The sequence below is a fragment of the Dromiciops gliroides genome, chromosome 4, assembly GCF_019393635.1.
Source record: "Dromiciops gliroides isolate mDroGli1 chromosome 4, mDroGli1.pri, whole genome shotgun sequence".
Lineage (NCBI taxonomy): Eukaryota > Metazoa > Chordata > Mammalia > Microbiotheria > Microbiotheriidae > Dromiciops > Dromiciops gliroides.
Window position 1 is genome coordinate 481,304,769 of NC_057864.1, and position 23,023 is coordinate 481,327,791.

The 23,023-nt window shown below is 41.3% G+C and overlaps 1 protein-coding gene across 1 annotated transcript in view; it reads right to left on the reverse strand.

Annotated features, from left to right (window-relative positions):
• Positions 1-347: 347 nt before the first annotated feature.
• Positions 348-23,023, reverse strand: part of DNAJB11 (DnaJ heat shock protein family (Hsp40) member B11) — a 36,416-nt gene continuing 13,740 nt past the window's right edge. The window contains exons 3-10 of the mRNA XM_043963985.1: positions 15,693-15,790; positions 13,941-14,073; positions 12,133-12,275; positions 3,894-3,976; positions 3,047-3,104; positions 2,014-2,125; positions 1,502-1,661; positions 348-798 (exon numbers count right to left, since the gene is read on the reverse strand). Coding sequence (XP_043819920.1) covers positions 734-798; positions 1,502-1,661; positions 2,014-2,125; positions 3,047-3,104; positions 3,894-3,976; positions 12,133-12,275; positions 13,941-14,073; positions 15,693-15,790 — 852 coding nt within the window. The 3' untranslated portion in view covers positions 348-733. The remainder of the gene's footprint in view (positions 799-1,501; positions 1,662-2,013; positions 2,126-3,046; positions 3,105-3,893; positions 3,977-12,132; positions 12,276-13,940; positions 14,074-15,692; positions 15,791-23,023) is intronic.

Below are 23,023 nucleotides of genomic sequence, written 5' to 3' on the forward strand. Positions count from 1 at the left end.
AAGACCATTTCTAATGTAAAAAGTAAAGAAAATGATTTCTTGTGGTTTGCTGTCAAATTCACTCGATGGAAGCCCATTGCTCCTCGATGGCCTATGGCAGGTGACCTCCTGGTGCCACCCGAACCTTATTTTCAGATTTCCAGTTTAGTCAGGAACTTCAAACCCATTTCTAACTTAGCTCACCTGAGGTGGGTGCAAAAAATGAATTCCCATCATTCTCTAGAATGTTTGTTTCCTTCATTCTTCTGACAAGGAAAAAATCCAAATGGTTCTCAAGTGTGTAAGGGCAGACCAAGGGAAAATAGGGAAGACAACTGTATTACTAAAACAAGACACAAGAGACGAGAAAAAGTAACAGCCAAATGTATTTAAAAACAGACCTCTCCACTTGATACTTTGAGTGAAACAGCTAACCACCACCCCATGTCCTGAAGATGCTTTTCCTTGGCTTGGGAAGTCGCTGTGTGCCATTACTGTTTCAGTTTCAGTTTCAAGAACTCTACAGAGAGCACCAGGCATTAGCTCCTCAAAAGGAGAGGTAAGGGTTAATCTTTCGGTCAATCAGTCTCCATACGCCTTTTCTGATCATAAATGGACAAACGCAAACCTTCTCATTCACTCCATGAAGGTCATTAGAAAAAAAATCTTGTATGTCTTTTACAAAAAGCACACCTGCAGATAATAAATATCTCTGATCCACTTATCATGTTAAACAAGGTCCAATTGTATCCACTTAATATCCTTGCAGTCCATTGTAGATTTTTTGCACTGATTCTTGCTCCAGTAGCTGTTTGATACCTGAGAGCAAGAAAGAACAAGGAATGGTCACACTTCTGGTGACGAGCTCATACTCACCTGCTGGAGGGGTGACAAACAGGTCTATCTCAGTGCCATTTACACGCCCCCATCAGTTACTGGACCATGCTCAACACATCTCCAACTCTTGGAAAGAGAAAGGGCCAAGAACCATTCAGAACGAGGACAAGCCTGGTCCCCCTTCCCCGATAAGTGGCCTGTGTGGGTAACACGCCCGAGGGAGAGACAGAGAGAGAGGACACCTGTGGACAGGGCTCATCTTTCTATAGCTCTTTTTTTTTTCTTTTCTTTTTCTTTTTTTCCAACAAAGTATTCTTTTTTTTTTTTGCGGGGCAATGGGGGTTAAGTGACTTGCCCAGGGTCACACAGCTAGTTAAGTGTCAAGTGACTGAGGCCGGATTTGAACTCAGGTACTCCTGAATCCAGGGCCGGTGCTTTATCCACTGTGCCACCTAGCTGCCCCCTTTCTATAGCTCTTTAAAAAGTTCCTGAAGTATTTCCTTCTCAACATGCCCGGGTGCAAACAGTACCCATATTTTACTGAAGAAGGAACAGACCAAGTGGGGAAGTGGATCACTCACAGGCAGGTGACCCTTCCCCCACAGGGCCCTCATTTGAGGGCCTGCCCACTCCTCCAGGGGTTGGTAGCTGTTACTGGTCAAATTTCTATGTGGAGAGCACATACCTTCTCTCTGTTGCTCTGTAAACTGCTCCTTTGGAAATTCAACATCAAAGGTGATTATGAGAGAGCCCCTGATGTTGTTGTTGTCAAAGCTGGGCAGCCCTTCTCCTTTTTTCCACAGCTTAGCCCCTGGTCTGGTGATCTTATCCCGGGCAACATGAACCTAGAAAACAAGAGGGGCTATGAGAGGGCAGGACTATTGTCCAAGAAGACCTGCCCTGCAGCTGCCCAGACCGCAGGCAGCTCCTGCCCAAGTCCATCATGCAGGATGGGGGAAAGGTGAAAAAGCATGAAAAATCACCAAGTGGAGGTAAATCGAAAGGAGAATATCTCCAAATTAAGGAGAAAAATACCGGCTCTCAGCAGCTGTCATCACTGACCAACGATTCTCTAAGCAATGGATTAGCTCATCATATCAAGAAGCATTAGACAATGCCACCAATAAGATTTTCCAATGGTTTGCTCTTTTTGGGTGGCTATGGGAAGAGGCAGCCCTCTCAGGCTGCTGACCTTACCTTGTGGCCATCCAGGTGCTGGATATCCATCTCAAAGCCTATCAGTGACTCCACCAGGGAGATCGTCACATTTGTGTATAGATCATCTCCACGCCTTTCAAACACAGGGTGTCTGTAGAGCAAACAAGATCAGGGATGGGGCTTTAGTCTGAGTCACCATCCCTTCCTCAAAACAGGAAGAGCAATACCAAGATGGGATCAGGAAACTCGGAATAATTCTATTCCCAGAGGCCCTTTGATCCAGGCTTGTCTTTGCCTCGTCTAGTTTTACCTGCTGCCCATCAAGAACTGGATGTGGAGTTATGTGACCTTGCTGGCTCAATGACTGTCCTGGCAGCCCTGGAGGTTCCTGTGTGACACAGGTCCCTTACCTCTACACCTCATTGCTATCAAGGCACAACTTTCCTCCAGCTCAGGACTTCAAAGAACAGCGATTTATTTATCTAGTTCAGTCCTCATTTATTTACTTACTTACTTCTTCTTCTTCTTCTTTTTTTTTTTAATTTTTAGTGAGGCAATGGGGGTTAAGTGACTTGCCCAGGGTCACACAGCTAGTAAGTGTCAAGTGTCTGAGGCCGGATTTGAACTCAGGTCCTCCTGACTCCAGGGCCGGTGCTCTATCCACTGCGCCACCTAGCTGCCCCCTTTACTTACTTCTGAAATGTCTGATCAATGTTTATATGTTTAGCCCTTCTTAAAGTATTAGCAATGAGGCTTAAGAAGAACAATGTCATGAAATTGGTCCCCTGAGCTCTTGGGAAAGGCAGAGGACATGGCCTCTACATCCTGAATCTATTCTGGTGGAACTTTAATCTGCTCTCTGTTAAAGAAATTTCAACATGGGGCGGCTAGGTGGCGCAGTGGATAAAGCACCAGCTCTGTATTCAGGATTACCTGAGTTCAAATCCGGCCTCAGACACTTGACACTTACTAGCTGTGTGACCCTGGGCAAGTCACTTAACCCCCATTGCCCCACAAAAAAAAAAAGAAAAAGAAAAAGAAATTTCAACATGATTGAGACCACGCCACTTACTTGAGAACTTTGATCCGGAAACGCAAATCTCCTGGCTCCCCATCCACATGTGGCTCACCTAGGTCAGAAAGTTACAGATTAATGTATGTCCCAATCTAAGCAACTGCAAAGCATTTGGCAGAAGACAGCCTCTATGCAAGCACTGACTAGCATCTTCAAGGTATAGCTGAGAAGCTAGATGTACAGACCTGGGTACATCAAGCTTGAAACTCTTGAATACATGTATACTGGAGGCTCCAAGCAAATTATTGATTTTTCTAGTTTCTTAAAGAGTTTGAGAAGTAAATTCACTGACTTGAAAAAATATAAATGCCATCACAAACATTTTTGTCTCTTTTAGGGTTTTTCATTTAACATCAACACCAGCAGTGTGGTCCAAAAGCACAGCTGTATTGATATCAACCGTGGCTATGTGTCTTAAAAAAAACTCTAATTAGGGGCAGCTAGGTGGCGCAATGGATAGAGCACCGGCCCTGGAGTCAGGAGGGCCTGAGTTCAAATCCGGCCTCAGACACTTGACACTTACTAGCTGTGTGACCCTGGGCAAGTCACTTAACCCCAATTGCCTCACTGAAAACAACAACAACAAAAAAAACAAACAAACTCTAATTAGAATTCATGTTTTCCAAGCCCTAAATCCGGAAAGTCTTCAGTGATAGACAAGGGCTCTTTTTGTCCATCACACTAAAAGAATGAATACCCAGACTACTGCTTAGAGTACCAATGACTAGCAGGGTTGACGCGAGCAAGACATTTACAAGCACCGCGATGGAGCCGTGAGGATAAATAATGGGGGTGGGGGAGGGAGAGAAGAGAGCCCCAAGAAAATAGGACAGTGATGCTTCACCTTCTCCAATGAAGGGATACTCCATGCCATCTCTCACCCCTGGCTCTATTTCCACCTCCAGAGTACGTTCTTCATTCACCAACCTGAAACGGAAAAGAATTAAAAAATGACCAAGATGAGCGATCAAACAGGGAAGAGCTGAAGCTTGTCTACTAGAGAAACATTGTTTCTGACCCTTGCTCAGCAAGCATGGGCATGCCTGCCCTACATGTACATGCCTGAGGATACGTGCTCAGAGAGAAAGCTCTCAAATACACACCATTCTGTCAGCCTTCCAAGAAGCCGTCTGTCACCTCCACATTCGACTTTTGGAATTAATTACACGGCCTCAATTCGCAGCCTCTCAAAGAACTGCATCAAGGTGGCACAAAACCACTCCATCTCATTCATTCAAACAACTGCAAAAATCAATTTTTCTGAAACCTCCACGGGGGTATGTATGTATCCTGTCCCTGAAGCAGATTTTTCTACATTTCTGGAATAATCAGTTTTGCTCATTGATGGAGTCTCCCAATTCAGGCAAACACTTCAGTTCCCAATCTACCACCACATGAGGACATGACAATTGCCATTGATGTGCTGCTTTCAGCTTTACAAAGATTATCTCAGTTGAGTCTCATGACAATCCCGTAAGAAGAAATAACACATAGGAAAAGGATATCACAAAGATATGCATGACCAGAGCCTGTACCTACCAAGGAAATCTGTGCTAGAGAAGACACAATCTTAATAGCCCCATGGGGTCCTATTATAAGATGTCTTGGGGAGATGAAGATACAACAAGAATGCAAAAATTAGCAGAATATTATTGCTCAGAAAAGGTGACAGAGGACATCAATAACTACCAATCCATAGGCTTTTCTCTTCTTCAAACTTTTTTATGCTTTTTTAATGAGAATGACCTAAACTTTTTAAAGCTATTCTTGATAAAAACAGCAGAAAATAGGTGGGCTTTTGCAAATAATTTTCTATAGCAGATCATATCTCTATAGTCACACAATCAATAACTGTTGAATGACTGACTGAAAGGAACAGATAATGAAATCCTGAGTGTCCTTCCTGATTGGTGATTACCAAAAGAGATGGTATTTGAAAGTATAGTGACAGATATGGCTTTGGTGACTTCCTTTAACAAGGAGTTTTTCATGTATACTTTAAGATCTTATGATATCTCATAATAAATGCAACCATAGAGAAAACTGCTAAATGATCCTCTAATTACTAATGCCAAGCATCATATGATAAGGATATATAATTTGCCAAAGTGTTTGCCAATTTCATGGAGAATGTCCTTGGCTGAATCTAAGACACAGAAGGCCTATAGCATGTCCCAGTTATGGGTGATATTGTGTTGATAGCAACGTTCAGCCGTTTTTCAGTTGTGTCTGACTCTTGATAATCCCATTTTGGGGGTTTTCTTGGTAAAGATACTGGAGTGGTTTGCCATTTTCTTCTCTAGCTCACAGATGAAGAAAGGGAGGCAAGCAGAGTCAAGTGACTTGCCCAGGATCACATAGCTAGGAAGTGTCTGAGGCTGGATTTGAACTCACAAAAATACATTTTTCACTTTTGAGAATGGAGAGGTTGAAAGGAAAGAGAGCAAGCAGGATAAACAGGGGAAATCAGGATGGAGGGAAAAACAAAATCAGTAATCATTACTGTGGAAAAAAATTTACAGCAAATTTCTGATAAAGAACTATTTCTCTTGGGGGAAGCTAGGTGGTGCAGTAGATAAAGCACCAGCCCTGGATTCAAGAGGACCTGAGTTCAAATACAACCTTAGACACTTGACACTTACTAGGTGTGTGACCTTGGGCAAGTCACTTAACCCTCACTGCCCCACCAAAAACTAATTTTTCAAATATATAGAAAAATGAGTAAAATTTATAGATGTAAGAGCCATTCCTCAATTGATAAATGGTCAAAAGAATATGAACAGGCAGCTTTTAGACAAAGTAATCAAAGCTATCTATAATCATACAAAAAAATGCTCTAAATCACTATTGATTAGAGAAATACAAATTAAAACAACTCTGAGCTATCATCACACACCTATCAGATTGACTAATATGACAAAAAAGGAAAATGACAAATGTTGGAGGGGATGTGGGAAAATGAAAACATTAAAGAACTGCTGGTGAAATTGTATACTGATTGATCCATTCTTGGGAAACATTTGGAACTATGCCCAAAGGGCTATAAAACCATGCATACCCTTTACCAAGCAACACCACTATTAGGTCTGTATTCCAAAGAGATTAAAAAAAAAAAGAAAGAAAGAAAAGAAAAAGGACCTATATGTAAAGAATTGGAAATTGAGGGGATGCCCATCAATTGGGGAATGGCTGAACAAGTTGTGGTACATGAATGTAATGGAATACTATTGTATTCTAAGAAAGGATGAGCAGGATGCTCTCAGAAAAGCCTGGAAAGATTTATATGAACTGATGCAAAATGAAATGAGTAGAACCAGAAGAACATTGTATACCGTATCATCAATATTGTATGATGATCAATTGTGAATGACTTAGCTCTTCTCAGCAATTTTGTGATCCAAGATAATTTGAAGCACTTATGATGAAAGGTACTACCTCCAAAGAAAGAAGTGGTGGAAGTCTGAATGAAGATCAAAGATACTTTTTCTCAATGAGGGAGGAAGAGAATTTGGAACTCAAAATTTGAAAAAAAAAAAGAATGTTAAGTGTCTTTACATGTAAGTGGTAGGAAAATATGAAATTAAAAAAAAAACACAAGGAGAGATGAGTTTTCTTGACTTCAGGCCTCACTATCTACTGTGCCTCACTGATAGCATTAAACCCAGAAAATTAAAAGAACTCCTTGATGAGATACAGGATTACTCAACAAGTCAGTTTAGCAATCCATGCAGAAAAAACCAGGTGAATTTAAAACTGCCTATGGTATAGATAGTCTTAGCATACATACTGGAGACAGGCACACTAGGCAGACACTGTGAGTTGTATCCAAAATTGAACAAAAGGAAGAGAGTGAGCTAGACTGTATTTGGGAAAGCATACATAGAGCTTTAAATGATCCAGAATGTTCCTCAGCACAAAGACCTACCTCATAATATAAATGTTATTCTGGTGATAGAGTTGCAAAAATTAGGCACTGCCAACCTTTCTTTTTAATCTGATGTTTTTATATCACCAGAACATATATCTCTCCTCCTTCCCCACACAGCAAAAACAAACCTTAGAACCATGATTTTTAAAAAAGACTAATAGCAGTCCCACAAAACCAAACCCAGTAATCATGTCAGACAGCATATGCGCTAACCACACAGAGAATTTCCCTGACCTTTGTCAAGGCATGAAGTATGTGATTTCTAGTTTTCTCTTGAACAACACTAGTTATTACCCAGAATTCCATTTCTTGTTTCCTGTTTACAGTATTGTCATTGTGGGTACTGATTTTCAGGTTTTTATTTCATTCTGCCACAGTCCACAGACTTTAGACTTCTTGGGCTTCTCAGAATTCTTTACACCCATTGTTTCTTGCCTCTTGAGGAGGCTCATTCAACATTCCCTCAACCACTAGTGATCCACTCTCTAACAAGGATGCACTAACCAACCCACATGCTTGCTCTGGCCAGGACTATAGTGCGGTAGCACTCTGGGCTCCAATCATACTCAGAAAACTGAGGAGCAGAAGGAAGTGGAACAAGATACCAGTCTGGGCCAAGGGAACTGGTATCTAGCTGGGACCAGTTTTGTCTCCCCAGAAGCCACTTGGGACAGGAGCAGAGGCCAGTGAGATGTAAATTGCCCAGTGGGAAGGCTGAGATAGGCTTGAGGTCCAGCTCCCAAAGAAAACACCATTAAGGGGGGAGGAGTCTGAGAGGAATACAGGAAGATAAGGGAAAAAATTGCTGAATTTATTAAAGACCTCAAGTGGAAAAAAATTGACATTTGGCATACAATGAAGATATTTATAACAGAAAGTACTAGGACCTACAGATGTATGAAACAAATTCAGATATCTCTGAATAAATACTGTAAGACAAAGAAAAATGAATCAACACCTGAGGAAGCAGAGGACCTCATGGACTCCCAAGAACGGATGCTTTAAAAGAGAAACAAGAATTGTGAAAGCAGAATTTATGGCCTATGTCGCAGAAATAACTGGCAAAATATAAGAATTTGCATCTCTAGTAGCAAGTTTCACCAAAGAAATAAGAGTGACTGATCGGGGTGCAAACACACGGAAATAAAGGACCATCTGGGAGAAGAGAAGCCAAGTTTTAAAAAGCAATGAAGTTAGAAGACAACATGCTCTTCTTACAAGTGAAATATATATATATATATTTTTTTTTTGCAGGGCAATGGGGGTTAAGTGACTTGCCCAGGGTCACACAGCTAGTAAGTGTTAAGTGTCTGAGGCCGGATTTGAACTCAGGTCCTCCTGACTCCAGGGCAGGTGCTCTATCCACTGCGCCATCTAGCTGCCCCCTCAAGCGAAATACATTAATCTTGAAAATACTATGTGTAGGGATAACTTAAGAATTATAGGTCTCCCAGAGGAACACAACAAGCCAAAAAACCTCAACACCATAATGTAATAAATCAGACAAGAAAATTGCCCAGAACTTCTAAATAGAAAATAAAGTGCCACAGTTCTCTTCAAGGGGGGAAAAAATTTATGCCTCATAGTGACTAGATTAAACAATTCTAATTACAAACAATTTTTGCAAATGACCAGGAAAAAGACCTTCAAATATAAAGGAAAGGAAATTCTAATAACACATGACTATTCTGTACCCACCAGAAACTGTAGGAGGGAATGGAATGTATTCAAAAGAGCAAAGGAACTCAATATACAACCCCTGGTGATATATCCTGCAAACCTAAGCCTAACCATAAATGATAAGATAGCTGTTTAATGAAAAAGAGATGTTCAAAGCATTCCTACAAAGAAAACCAGACCTGAAAAAAACCCTATTTGTTATTTAAACACCATAGACAACAGAAATACAAGGTAAATAAATACAGCTACTAAGAACAACAGAGAGACCAATAAAGCTTTTTTTTTTCTAAAATCACACAAGGAAATAAAGTTGAAAGCACAAGTAAAATAAAAGAGATGGTGGAGGAATTATACCTGAAATAGCAGGACTAAATCTTACAATGGCATGCCTATGGTTGAATCACTGTTTTTTTGTAGGACAAAATTGCAGAATACAAGGGCAAGAGGGATATTAGAAGATAGGGGGAAATATGTAATGTGCCTTAATCAATTCAAAAGTTAACAATGAAGGGAAAAATAACTCCTGTAATCTCTCAGGGAGAAGAGGACCTACAAGAGAATGGGTGAGGAAACAAATGGAGGGACTGAAATAAGAGGAAAAGGAAAATCTTATTTCGGTGGTGGGAGAACTTTCCACTGAAGAACCCTTCCATGAGGGAAAAGAAATAATCTGTAATGGAAGACACAGATCTTAAAGTGGATATAATCTGCAGGGATTTTTCTGTCTCAGAAAAGGGGAGTCAGAGCTCCTGGGAGCAAAGAAGAGTAGGAGGGCATGGATGCAAGGAGATTTCATGACATGGGAAAAGAGAAGAACATGAGGAAGACAAAGGAGAGTGATGCATAATACAATCATGACCATTCTACTATTGGGCAATATTTTTATCTTCTCTATCACCTGCAGGAATTGTTTTTTCTGAATGAAACTCAACAGAAAAAGGTGATCTAGGGGCAAGATCTACAAGGTAATAACACAGAAACTGTTTATAAGAGGGAACACAAAATTAGATGCTAAAATTCTATGAGGAAAAGACATTAAAGAAGGAATAAATAAGTATAAGGGCCATGAATCAAAGAAAACAAGTCTAGAGTAGACAGAAAGAGAAGAGAAATAATGAAGAGAACAAGAAAAAGAAATCCTTTTTAGAAAAAAGCACAGAAAATGAAATTTAAAATAACAAGCTGAAGTGGAAGAGATGAAAGGAGATCTCATTTGACTGCTTAACCAAGTGAAAATAAAAAGAGGGGAAGAATTAGATAACTAAATAAAAGGAAGATAGAAAGGAACTAGTAAGTGAAGCAAAACTCTAAAACTAGGCAAAAGAGTAATAAACAGAAAGGGAAAAGGGCTTGTAGATGACAGGAAAAAAATCCAGTGGCAAGAGGGTTACCTTAAAGTAGATTAAGCTAAAATAAGTGAATAGATAAAGGCCTATCCTTGGGGTGGGGGTGAACAACAATAGAGACAAATGGAGGAAAATATAAGCCTAACTCATAAGTAAATGAAAATGGCCTAAACAGTCCAATAACATGAAAAAGTAACAGACTACGGAAGAAAACAAAACCTTTATATATTTTGCTTATACCCAAAAAAAGAAAGATGGACAGAATAAAAATGAGGCACTATACAAGTGTATTTAAAGAAGAGTTACAATCAAGTTATCAACGAAACAGAACCAAAAATTCACCCCTGTCAACTGACTTCAGTTTGAATGCAGGCAGAGACTCTGTGTGTGTGTGTGTGTGTGTGTGTGTGTGTGCACGCGCACGCGCACACACGCACGCATGTACATGTGTGGGGGGGGGGGTTGGGGGAGGGTGTCTTCATCTGTGGGTACCTTACCTACTCTGTCCACTCCTTTGATCCTTCAATCCCTGTTACCCATCATCATCTTTTTTTTTTTAATTTTTTTTTTTAGTGAGGCAATGGGGGTTAAGTGACTTGCCCAGGGTCACACAGCTAGTAAGTGTCAAGGGTCTGAGGCCAGATTTGAACTCAGGTCCTCCTGAATCCAGGGCCAGTGCTCTATCCACTGAGCCACCTAGCTGCCCCTACCCATCATCTTCTAACTCTCTTCCCCTTCTTGGATATATTCCTGAAGAAAGCTCTCTACAACCTACACCTTCACATCCTCTCCTCTCGCTCCACTCTAAACTATGCAATCTGGCTTCCTACCTCACCATTTAACTGAAACTACCCTCTCCAAAGTTACCAAATAATTGCCAAATCCAATGGCCTTTTCTCCATTTCACCCTTCTTAACCTCTAGGTTAACCTCTGACACTGTCCATCACCTTCCTTTCTCTCCTCTTTAGGTGTTCAGCTGTCTCCTGGTTCTCTTCCTGCCTCTCTGAGGGCTTCCTCAGTTTCTCTGGTTGAATTTTTTTCCCCTCTACTTTGTGTCCACTAACTGGAGTGTTACCCAAGGCTCACTTCTTTGATGATCTCATCTACACAGGTAATTCCCAAATCCATATTTCCAGCTCTCCCATCTCTCCTGACTTCCAGTCTCACATTAATTAACAGACACTTCAAAATAGATATCCTACAGGCATTTCAAACTCTACAATGTTCAAAACAAAACTTACTATCTTTCCCCTCAAAATCCTTTTTTCTTCCCTCTTAGTCTTAAGTTTCACAATCTAAGTGTCATTCTCCAATCCTCTCTACTCTCATTCCATAAACTCAATCTGTGGCTAAGTCCTGTTGTTTCTAGCTTCACATCTCTTGTCTGTTCCCCTTTCCCCACTCTTGTGCAGGTTCTCAACTCATGCCTTTTGGGAGGTCTCCCTGCCTCAAGTCCCTTCCCCATCCAGTCTGTTCAGCTGTCAATGTGACCTTCCTAAAGTACAAATCTGACCATGTCAACCCCCTTTCCAAAAAGCTCCAATGGCTCCCCATTGCCTGTAGGATCAACGCCATGCACACCTGCTTGTCTCTTATAGCCCTTCGCAGCCTGGCCTCTCCCTAGACGCCGTCCTCACCATGACCTACTCTAGAACCAAACACCACCGGCCTCCTTGCACTCTCCTCCCGTACAACAGTCCAGCCTCCCCTGGTTCTCCCCTGTTCCTAGAGGGCTCTCTGTCCTCAATTCTGCCTCCTGGATTCCTCCAAGACCCCACTCAAGTCTCCTCTTCTGAGAGGCGGTCCCAGAGCCCCCCCCCCACACACACACAGCACCTTCCCTGGGAGATCCCCTTGTCTCCACAAACTGCACATCTCACCCAGACATTGCTGTTTGCGCGGCGTACAGTAAGCAATCAACAAATGTTTGGTGATTGACAGGACTATCAGTGTGGAGCGCCGCCTTCACTGTCAGAACTGGGCGATATGTTGATCAGCTGGGGGTTTTAAAAATCTTTATTACAAGGAATGACTCAGTGAGCAGGGATCGATTCTGAGACGAAGAGGGGGTAAAACCCCAAAGTATCAATAACTGAAATTCAGAGTGGACCCAAGGCTAAGCTCTTACTTGACGTTGGGACATTCGTCGCAGACCACTTCCTGGGTCATCTGGAAGCGCCCTGGCCCCAGCTGTGTTGTCCTCATCTCTTGCCGGCAATTGCATTTCCGTTTGCCAGGTGCCTGCCGGGCCACAGGTTTATTTCTAACCACCTACAAAAGGAAGACAAAGGAGGGGTCAAGCAGATCTTCAGATTCCCTGTTTTAGCCCACTGCTCCTGGGTTTCACACACCAAATAAAAGAATAGTTAGCTGCCTCAGTGATTAATCAGAGAAGGAAGGAAATAAGCATTTATTAAGCCCCTACAAAGTGCCAGGTAAAGATTATTTCATTTGATCCTCACAATAACCCCAGGAGGGAGATGCTTCATTATTCACAGTTGAAGAACTGAGGCAAGCAAAGATTAAGTGACTTGCTCAGGGTCATACAGTTAGAAGTTAATTGTCTGAGGGTAGATTTGAACTTATGTCTTTCTGAATCCAAGCCTAGTGCTACATCCTTAATACCACCTAATCCAAACCCTAATTTCTACCATCATAGTCCTTTATGAAGCACAAAGCCCTCAGAACTTTATCTCTTGAAAGAGAAATGAAGCAAACAGAGGCTCAAACATCACAAGTGTCAAAGTGTGAGGAAGGTACAAAGCAAAGGGGCTCATTTTGAAAGAGAACTAGTATCTGCAATTTTAAGCTGCAGAGATACTTTCTCTAAGAGCTAATGTTAGGAAGGGAACCAGTGCGAGACAGTCAGAAGAACATGGGGTAAAAGTCAGAAGTCTTCATTTCTGGTGCTGTCTCTGCTCCGCCTGGATAAGTAGCTTGAGGTAAGTTGAGCACCTCAGAGCCTCAGTTTCCTCCTCTCTTAAACCGGGCTGCTACAGAATAGGACTAGGAGACCGTGATGAAGCAATGGATATGAAAGACCTTTAAAATCTGAAAAGGCCTCAGCATGAGGGCGTACAGGCTCCACCCTGGAGATCAATGACAACTGTCACAAGGCTACGGTCAAAGCTCTGACCTAACCTCAAGGTTATTCTCATGAAATGACTTGTCTCAGAAATCTGGGTATGGAATTCTTTCCTCCTCACAATCTCCAGGCCCAAACTTTTAATATGTAAGAAGAAATAAAAGGCCGATTTCTTTGAGGAGGGAGTAGAACCAAACATCCAAATCCCCTCAAGGATGTGGTCATAAGTTCATTTGCAGAGCTTCATTCTTATTAAGTTAAAAACAATTAGTTAAAATACTCAACTGAAAGGCATAGGCTCAAGCAGAATGGTGACATAAATGCCTGGAGAAACTGGCTATTTGCAGGCAGCCCCAACATGTGAAAACCTAGGTTTGTGAAAAAGTCTCATTGTCCCAAGAAAATTATTTCCTTTCCAAAAGGATGAGAATATGATCACTTAAGCCACACACTCCCCTAGAGTATTTAAAACCAGGATCTGATCCTCCATTTCGGTGAGGTCCATCTGCCTACTCCCTGATGACAGACAGGCCTCCTCCCAAACCTAAGGGGTGTCATGGTGCCTCCTGTTTCTCAAGGCTGCCATGAAAAGAAATCCTTGCCCCCCAGTTAGATACCTATGACACAGCAGCCCATCCTTGTCACCAGAATGATGATCCTAATGGCTCTCTTCCCTCACAGACACAAGAGCTATACATTTGCCAATCAAGGCTTTTCTTAACCCACCAACCTTTTTTTTCTTAAGAAAGACGTGAGGACAAGAAAGTGTTTAAGAATCTTTTTTTGGTCTCCTTAGCATGTATGGGCAGCCATTAGGCCTGTATTTATGGTAGCCATTCTTTTCAACTCACTTCCACAAAATTTCCTGAATATACTTCTTCTAAAGTGACTTCCAGGTCCACAACAATATCACTTCCTCTTGGAATGTTCCTGTCCTGCTGGCGTGGGCTTCCTCCGAACATGAAGCCAAAATCTCCAAAGAAACTGTAAGGAATCAAGGAATCATTAGGGTGGGAGGAAAAATCCAAGTTTTGACCAACTACAGCCAGCCACCAAGCACTTCTTAAACGCCTACGATGTGTCAATTACTGTACTAATCGCTGGGGATACAAAGACAGGCAAAACACAATTCCTGCTCTGTTCACAGTCTAATGGGAGAGATAACATGCAAACAATTCTACACGAACAAAATTTATATACAAGATAAATTGCAGATAATTTCAAAGAGGAGGCAATGAAATTAAGGAAGACAAGCAAAGACTTCTTATAGACAAACGTTAGATCTGTAATTCCAGATAGAGACATACATGGTGTCTTTGAGATGGTAATAACATTTTTATCCTTTATGCTGCTCACATGCTCTGAGGTGACTGAATTTTGTGAATGTCACATTTTCCCCTTATGTGTGTCATTATATAAGCCAAAACCTAAAGATAATGTCTCCACTGAAATGGAAGCCTTTAAAAGGCAAATCTATAAGCAAAAGTAACATATATTTAAAAGGGGTATCACTTTGGATTTTACACACACACACACACACACACACACACACACACACACACACACACACACACACCTCTCTATCAGCCTCAGTGCTAGCTTTCAAAGTTAAAACGCTCCAGAGGTAGCTGTGGCCACTTTGGGTGACCAGAGTCACTGCACCTCTTAAAAAACTTTCAATCCAACAGTCTATCTCCCACAGTCAAAGGGTAGACAGGCAGATCTGATGCTCTGTATGAAGGTGCATCTCTCTGGCCTCACTAGATGATTCTGGCATATATTGCAGTTTTCAGAGATTATGAAGGGGACACTTTAATCTTGTCATGGAATGTGACAGTTCTACTGCTCAACAGGAATGGTGTTTTGCTCAGCCCTTCACACACCCCGGCCATGGAGAATGCAGTAAATGCTGGACTATAAGGGTCTCTACTCCCCACTACTGGCTATAATCACTGCCCTGACACTTCTAACAGGGAGATGTAACAACTAGAATGACACCACCTGCTGGAGAACTGCTGTAGGAAAGCTCTGCCATGAGGAGAAGGTGTCTGAGGGCAAGCCATGTGGTCAGTTCCTTGGCATCAGGACGTGACATTTGCTCATGGGTGCCGTCTATCAAAGCTACCAGCCAATCAACTTGAGGAGCCTCCCATTTCTGGGAGGAGAACACAAAGTAGGAAGTAGATGCTGGCGGAGGGCTTTTTCCTCTTTTGGTTCCTGACCTCATCATGGTGGGGTCAGATGATGGGGTCTCTTAGAAATAGTTCGATTTTTACCTTTCTCTCTGATCCTAATGCTCTTTAATAAATATTTAAACACTTAAATACTCTTGCTAAAGCTTATAATTTATTGGCGACCACTCATTAGATTTTAGATAGCATAGCTAGAATTTTAGCCCCTTACAGAGAGCACAGAATGAGAGTAAGGATGGAGGAAGAAGTGATCAGTGTCTGGAGGTGGAATTTCCTTCTCTATTTTATAAGGTTCATGTTTTAGAGACAGCACACATTCCAGAAGCTAACAGTGAAAATCATTTCCCAGTGTCACGAATAAGTGAATCATTCCTACAGGCAGGCTGGTTTGGAGACAGGTAAATTTCTTACTGTGAGAAGATATCCCCATGGGAGCTCTGGTGACCATCCTTCAGTCCCTCTTCACCATAAGCATCATACTGCTTTCGTTTCTCCTCATCTGATAGCACCTAAGGAAAAGACACAAGACGGGAAGTTAGAAACAGCCAGCCTTAGTTATATCCACAGTGATATTTATTGGACCTGACACAGTCAAGACTTCTGATGAAAAAGAACTTTCAACCTATATGTAGAAAAATATTCACAGCAGCTCTTTTCTGGTGGCAAAGAATTCAAAACTGAGGGGATCCCCCATCAGCTGGGTTATGGCTGCACAAACTGTAGTATGCGATTATGATGGAATAGTATTGTGCTATAAGAAATGATGAGCAAGATGCTCTCAGAAAAACCCGGAAAGAGCCGATGAAAAATGAAATGTACTGTGTAAGAAGTAACAGCAAGATTGTAAGATGATTCGCTGGGAATGACTTGGCTATTCTCAGCAGTGCAATGATCCAAGACAACTCTGAAGGACTTATGATGAAAAATGTGATCTATCCCCAGAGAAAGAAGTGATGGTGTCTGAATACAGATTGAAGCATAATTTTCTTAAACTTTATTTTTCTTGAGTTTTTTTGTTTCCTTTCACAACCCAATATGTAAATGTTTTGAAAGACTACACATTTAACTTATATTGAACTGTTTGCCTTCTTAAAGGGGAAGGAGGGAGGAAGAGAATTTGGAACACAAAGTTTTAAAAATGAGTGTTAAAAATTGTTTCTAGATGTAATTGGGGAAAATAAAATTCTAAATAAACAAACAAAAAAACAGAAAAAAGAAGAAAAAGAACCTTCATCTAAACTTCTCATATATACCCCAGGAGAAATCACTTACCTAACCACCCCAGGGAAAACCCAGTTAGCTGCAGGGTTGATGTGATTTTAGAAGAAAGTAGAATGGATTGTCTTAGGACTCATTTGCCCTGCAGGGCTTCTTTCAAGATCCTGCTGGCAGTGGAGCACATGGTCACTCAGCTCCCTTTTGCACTAAGGCTTACAGGAAGCCAGTTTCTTCTCTGAGTAAAGGCTAACAAAGCCAGACTTACTTGACCTAGAAAATGGGAGGTTCATGGAGACCTTTACCACCTGCAAATAGATGAAGGGCTACCAGAAGTCATTTTAAGTTTCTGCTGACAAGTGATGAGTTTAAACACAATAAGAACAGAGAACTTAGACAAAGGATGAAGCAATAGGATGGAGCAGCAAGAATGCTGGACAAGAAGGGGACTTCATTCTACCCTGGGCTCTTCAACTCACAAACTGTGAGGCTGTGGGCAAGTCAAGCTCCTCATAAGCCTCAGTTTTCTCATCTATAAAAATCTCCAAGGTCATGTCTAGCTGTTCAGTTCCATGATTTTGTGAGACTCTCCATAGGCAGCTTTTGAAGGACCTCCCCTTTTGGGGAAGGAAAGATTAAATGCTCCCTGAAGGAAGGCAGAACATTAGGCTACTTCCAGAATGCTAGGTGTCTTCGGGGACTTGGTCTTTTGGTACTTGGCCCTTGTGGTGGTGGTGTGTGGTACATGTTCTTCAGGTTTGGTGAGTTAATTACAGAAAACTCTAAATTCCTTTGAACTAGCTTAATTGGGAATGGTCTGAGGATCACATAGGTTAAGTTTAGAGTTAAGAGCACTTCTCTGTATTTCTATTTTCCTATTTCCGTATCTTTTTTTTTATTAGTTTCACCTTTGTTGTTTAATTAATTCCCAAGTAATAAAATCTGATCCTTTTGTGAATTAAAGTTTAAAGGCTCCTTCTTATTGGCCTGGCAGAAATATCTAAAAAGGGCATTTCAGAGGGGAGGATAAACCTAACAGGTCCCTCATATTTCCAGGACCCCAGTATTAAGACGAGTCACCCAAATAATGCTCCGTATATCAAATTTTGGTCCTCACAGTTTTGGAGTCTTAAGCCAGGAGCTTATGAACCCACCCACCCACCCCTAGCTCGGCCACAAGCCAACAAGTCTGGTAGACTTTCTCTTAACCGCCCCACCCCCCACCCCCCCACTAACTTTCCCTCATTTGACTACTCTCCCTTTAAAAGCCTTGCTTTAAAGTTAAAAGCTGGTCTGGTTTAAAGGGCAACATGATTGAATATTTTGTGATCCTCTTGAGTTTTCTCATTGGAATGTATTGGGACAGCATAATGTCCCAACTTAGACAACTAGCTTCAATGTTCCTTCATAACGTTATTTGTTTCCTCCTCATTCACACAGCAAAAAATTTTTGGTATAATGGCATGGGTGTGACTGTCTCCACTGAGCACGTGTTTAATGTTAGTAGGAATTTCATACCTGCAGTTAAAATAAATTCTAATACCATATTCATGATCGTTCAAATGACTATAAATTTCATTGTCGCTATTATCATTGTTGTAAAGTGGAAGGATAGGGGGCCACGTGGCGAGAGAGACGCCAAGACAGCTCCCTCTGCTGGAGATGATCTGAGTTCAGGAACAGATCTTGACCAATCTTTAGAATCAGATCAGCAGAAACTGCTCCCCCTGCAGGAAGCTATAGAACATACCAAAAAAAGAAGTGCAAATTCAAGTTAGAAAACATAGTCCCTTTAGACCAAGTGACTTGAGTGCATGGAAATCAATCATCCCTAGTTTTGATAAAAATCCAAACACTGTAATTTCACAGTTAAGGACTATATTTAATGCATATCAACCCCCTTGGGCCAATGTTACTTGTCTTATGGAAACTTTACTATCCCCGAGTGAGATTATAGATATTATCTCAGCCAGAAATGCCCTTGTGGAAAAAGGCCAGGCCACTGCCACATGGCCTCTTAGGGACCCAAATTGGAACTATAATAATGACTGACCACTCCAAGAATTAAAAGATGCTAGGGAACACTTCTGAAGGGACTGGAATCTTGCTCTAGAAAACCTGAAAACTGGCAGAAATTCTTAAACCTAGATTAGGAGACTAACGAAAGACCAAACAGGTTTTACGATAGACATTGTGAGGCCGCTAGACAGTACACCAGACTGGATCCATTAGAGTTGAGAGATTCCTATATTGTACTCAACACATTTGTTCATAATTCGTCACCAGAAATTCGCAAATATTTTCTCACACAATGTCCAGATTGGAGAACTCTGACAATAGATAGACTTAAGGAATTTGTGACCTGTTTTTGACTCACGTGAGGAGAGTTAAGACTAAACAGAGTATCCTTGCAACAGCATTCTCTGGTCAGCCATATAAGAGCCAACACAAGGACACTAATATGTGTGGTTACTGTGATAAAGAAGGACATTCATTGAGGGACTTGGAGAAGAGTACTTAGACAGATAATGTACGAGGACCAAGGTATTGATAGGCCATATTACAGGCGAAATCAAAATGGAAATAGATCTTTTCAGGGGAATACAGAGAGACAGTATCAGAATAACCGCAGACCCTATCAGGAAGGTACAGAAAGAGAACCAGAATCAAAGTAACCAGTCTCCCTCAGAGGGGGGCACAGGATTGACGAGATGAAGGGGAAGGATGGAAAATAGATACTGAAAGCCGCATATTCCCAGATCCAGATTTTTTGAATGCTCCCCTCCCCAGAGTAACGAACCTCATGTGACCCTCAAAGTTAAAGACGTGTATTATGATTGTCTGCTAGTAAGTAAACCAGACCCTGGATAACCAGCTGAATGTAATTCCTAGTGAGCAAACCTGACCCTGAATCCCCAGCTGAATGTAATCATTCACCAGTTGAATAAACCCCATGGCAAATTCGTGGCACAAAGCCATAGCATTAGAAAAATCAATGACAATTCAGAAATCCCTGCCACTTTGGCGTGCAGAGAACTGGGGAACCAGTTAAAACGATGTGGTATACCCCAAAACTCTAGCAGCATAATAACTTAACTTTAACAAGCTTTTCCTTCTGCAGGTAAACCACTGAAGCACATGGCCTTGTTTTCTGACCTACCTCAATCTCCCCCCACCCCTTTTCCCTTCCCCCTACTTTCTTTTGTTTTTGAAAGGCATTGAAGGAAAGGCCTGGAATTCATCACATCCTTTAAGTTTCCTCCCGAGCACAAAAGGGTGCTTAGCAAATCTTTTGCTTTTTTGTTTTTGGGTTTGTTTTTGACTTTTGTTTCTTTTGTTTTCTTTTAACTCAATTTTGTAAACTAAGTGAATTTTCAAAGACATTTTAAGTATATGCTGTGGGGTCACTGGGCCTCAGAAGCTATCACAATTTTTTTTTTATTTTTGAAAGAACCATGGGTTTAATGAGTTTGTTTATGGGATTATGTTTTAAAAAAAAAAAGGGTTATTGAAACCTATTGCTTTATTTATCAATGAACATATTGAATACTGAGACTTGCTGACTGAAGTCTTATTTCTTTTTGATAAATTGATTATCACTTTAAGTATCTGTTATTGTCATACTAGATAGAGAATTCATGTATAAGATGATGTATTTACTTGCTCAAAGATTATGTAATAATGTTTAATATTATCAGCTATTCTTTTACATTCATTTATCATTTATATGTCATTATACTCTGGGTATGGTTTGGAATTATTGTATATATTACAAGTACATCCTCAGTTATGCAGTGGTAACATGCATTTTTAACATCATACTGTCTTTGGTGAAATTAATGTGAGATTTATGAATTATGGAAACTTATCATTTCAGAGACTAACTGCTCTTACAGTGAGTTTGATACAGGCCCTAGAGAGAATATATGTACAAGAGGAGGAGAGACGGGTACACGTAAGTCCGTAGTTTGCTTATAATGGCGACTATGTAGACCACAACTGCTGGACACAGTCCAGTTTCTTCCTCTCTCCCTCCTAAAAGTTTTTTTTTTCTTTCACTCAGTCTGATGGCATGGTCAGAATCCATCCACCTGTGGCCTAGCACAATTGTCAGATGTCTCGGAACCATGAGATGTGGGATGGTAACCTTTCCATAACTTTTTTTTTTTTTGGTGAGGCAATTGGGGTTAAGTGACTTGCCCAGGATCACACAGCTAGTAAGTGTTAAGTGTCTGAGGTCAGATTTGAACTCCGGTCCTCCTGAATCCAGCGTCGGTGCTCTATCCACTGTGCCACCTAGCTGTCCCTCCATAACATTTTCAGGTGTTGTGGACACATTACTAAATTTGGCTTTGATCCAGACACATGGTGGTAAGAAATGTTATAGATTGCATAACTACCTCAACCCTGCATTATATAAAGAAGGGGAATGTATATATATATCCAGTTTGAGTGAGTTATATTTTGAAGAACTCTCACTGTTTAATTTGATCACTGACAATGCTATGCTAAGGATTAGTAAAAATCCAGCAGTTCAAACAGCTAAAGAAGTAAGTCCAGAGACAACCAGAGTCCAGACCAGAGTCAAGCTTTTTAGATCAGAGTCCAGTTCTCCTGATGACATCTTACCACTCCAAGAAGACAAGAGCTCAGAGACTTTAAATGAACAGTTTTGTTTTGTTGGGTTTTTTTTCTGTTATTATATACACCATCTGTAACATGTACTCTCTTCAGAGGCCCTCCCTCTGCAAGGCCAGTGTCAAAGCGCCGGTTCATAAGGGACCTCCCCTCTGGACAAAACTTTCCTCTCTCCCCTTTTTATATTGATATTAACATATTGTTTACTAGCATAGGGTATTATATTCTGTTATTTTTGGCTGTTTCATCGGCAAACCCATACAGGTTTTCCAAAGAAACAAAGCAGGGAAATGTGGTTAAAAAAAATTAGACTCTCCATAGGCAGCTTTTGAAGGACCTCCCCTTTTGGGGAAGGAAAGAGTGAATGCTCCCTGAAGAGAGATGGAACGCTAGGCGTCTTCCAGAACTCGGTCTTTTGGTACTTGGTCCTTGTGGTGGTGGTGTGTGGTGCGTGTTCTTCAGGTTGGGTGAGTTAATTACGGAAAAACCTAAATTCCTTTGAACTAGCTTAATTGGGAATGGTCTGAGGATCACATAGGTTAAGTTTAGAGTTAAGAGCATTTCTCTGTATTTCTATTTTCCTATTTCCTTATCTTTGATTTGTTTTTTATTAGTTTCACCTTTGTTGTTTAATTAATTCCCAAGTAATAAAATCTGATCCTTTTGTGAATTAAAGTTTAAAGGCTCCTTCTTATTGATCTGGGAGAAATATCTAAAAAGGGCAGTTCAGAGGGGAGGATAAACCTAAAAGGTCCCTCATATTTCCAGGACCCTAATATTAAGGCAAGTCACCCAAATAACGCTCCATATATCAAATTTTGGCCCTCACAGTTATACAAAGTCTCTGGGACCCTGGAACAACAAGGCTGTGAATGGGAGCTGTGGTTTCTTTCTTTTTTGGGGGGGAGGGGGTGGGAATGACCAATTTTTTAAAATGAGCAAGGAGTTCTCTTTTCAGATGACTCTGATGACTTTCTAATTATCTGCAATGGTTCATATTTTACATAATGGCATGTTTCTATCAGTCATTAGAAACAGATAAAGAACCTCTCTCTTGTGCTCCAATCCCCCATTGACTCCTTGTTAGCTCCACTGAGACAGGCAGGCAGCTCGGATTTGGCATATCCAAAACTCACATCTTTCCAAACCCAACCCCTTTCCTAACCTCCTTGTTCCTGTCATGGGTACCAGCACCTTTTAAGTCATCCATATTTGCAACTTCAGAGACAAGGAGTCCTACTTTCCACTCCCTCTTTTCCCATAAACAAAATAATCCTCATGTTTGATTGCCAGCTAGAGTTAGGAAGATCTGAGTTTACATCTGACCTCAGATGTTCACTGGCTATGTGAGTCACTTCACTTGTCTATTTCATCTTTCTAATCTGTAAGATGGAGATAATAAAAGCACCTCCCTCCCCGGGTTGTTGTGAGATCCAATGAGATCATGCCTATAAAGTGCTCTGCCAGCCTTAAAGTACTATAGAAATGCTTGATGGTACTGACTGCAGTCCCCAAGTTCTCTCCCACATCTGTCTGCCCTCTGCTCACAAAGCACCTGATTCAGGGCCTTATCTATTCTCATTTAGACAACAAATAGCCTCCAGCCTTCCCTCTCCAATGTGTCCATCCCCCAGCTGCCAAACTGATGTTCCTAAGCAGGAGTCTGACCCCCTCATTCCCATTCAGGAGTGGCTCCCGATGGCTCCGGAGATACAATACAACCACCACTGTCTGACATCTAAATCCTTTCAAAATCTGGCTCCGACTTAGGTTTCTAGCTTGGTTTGTTTCCCTTGGCCTCCCTCCTGTGCACACTCGCAGGGACCCATCTCTGCCACAGCATCTCCTGCCTGGGTGCCTGTAAGGCAAGGTCTCCTGCTCAGGAGCAC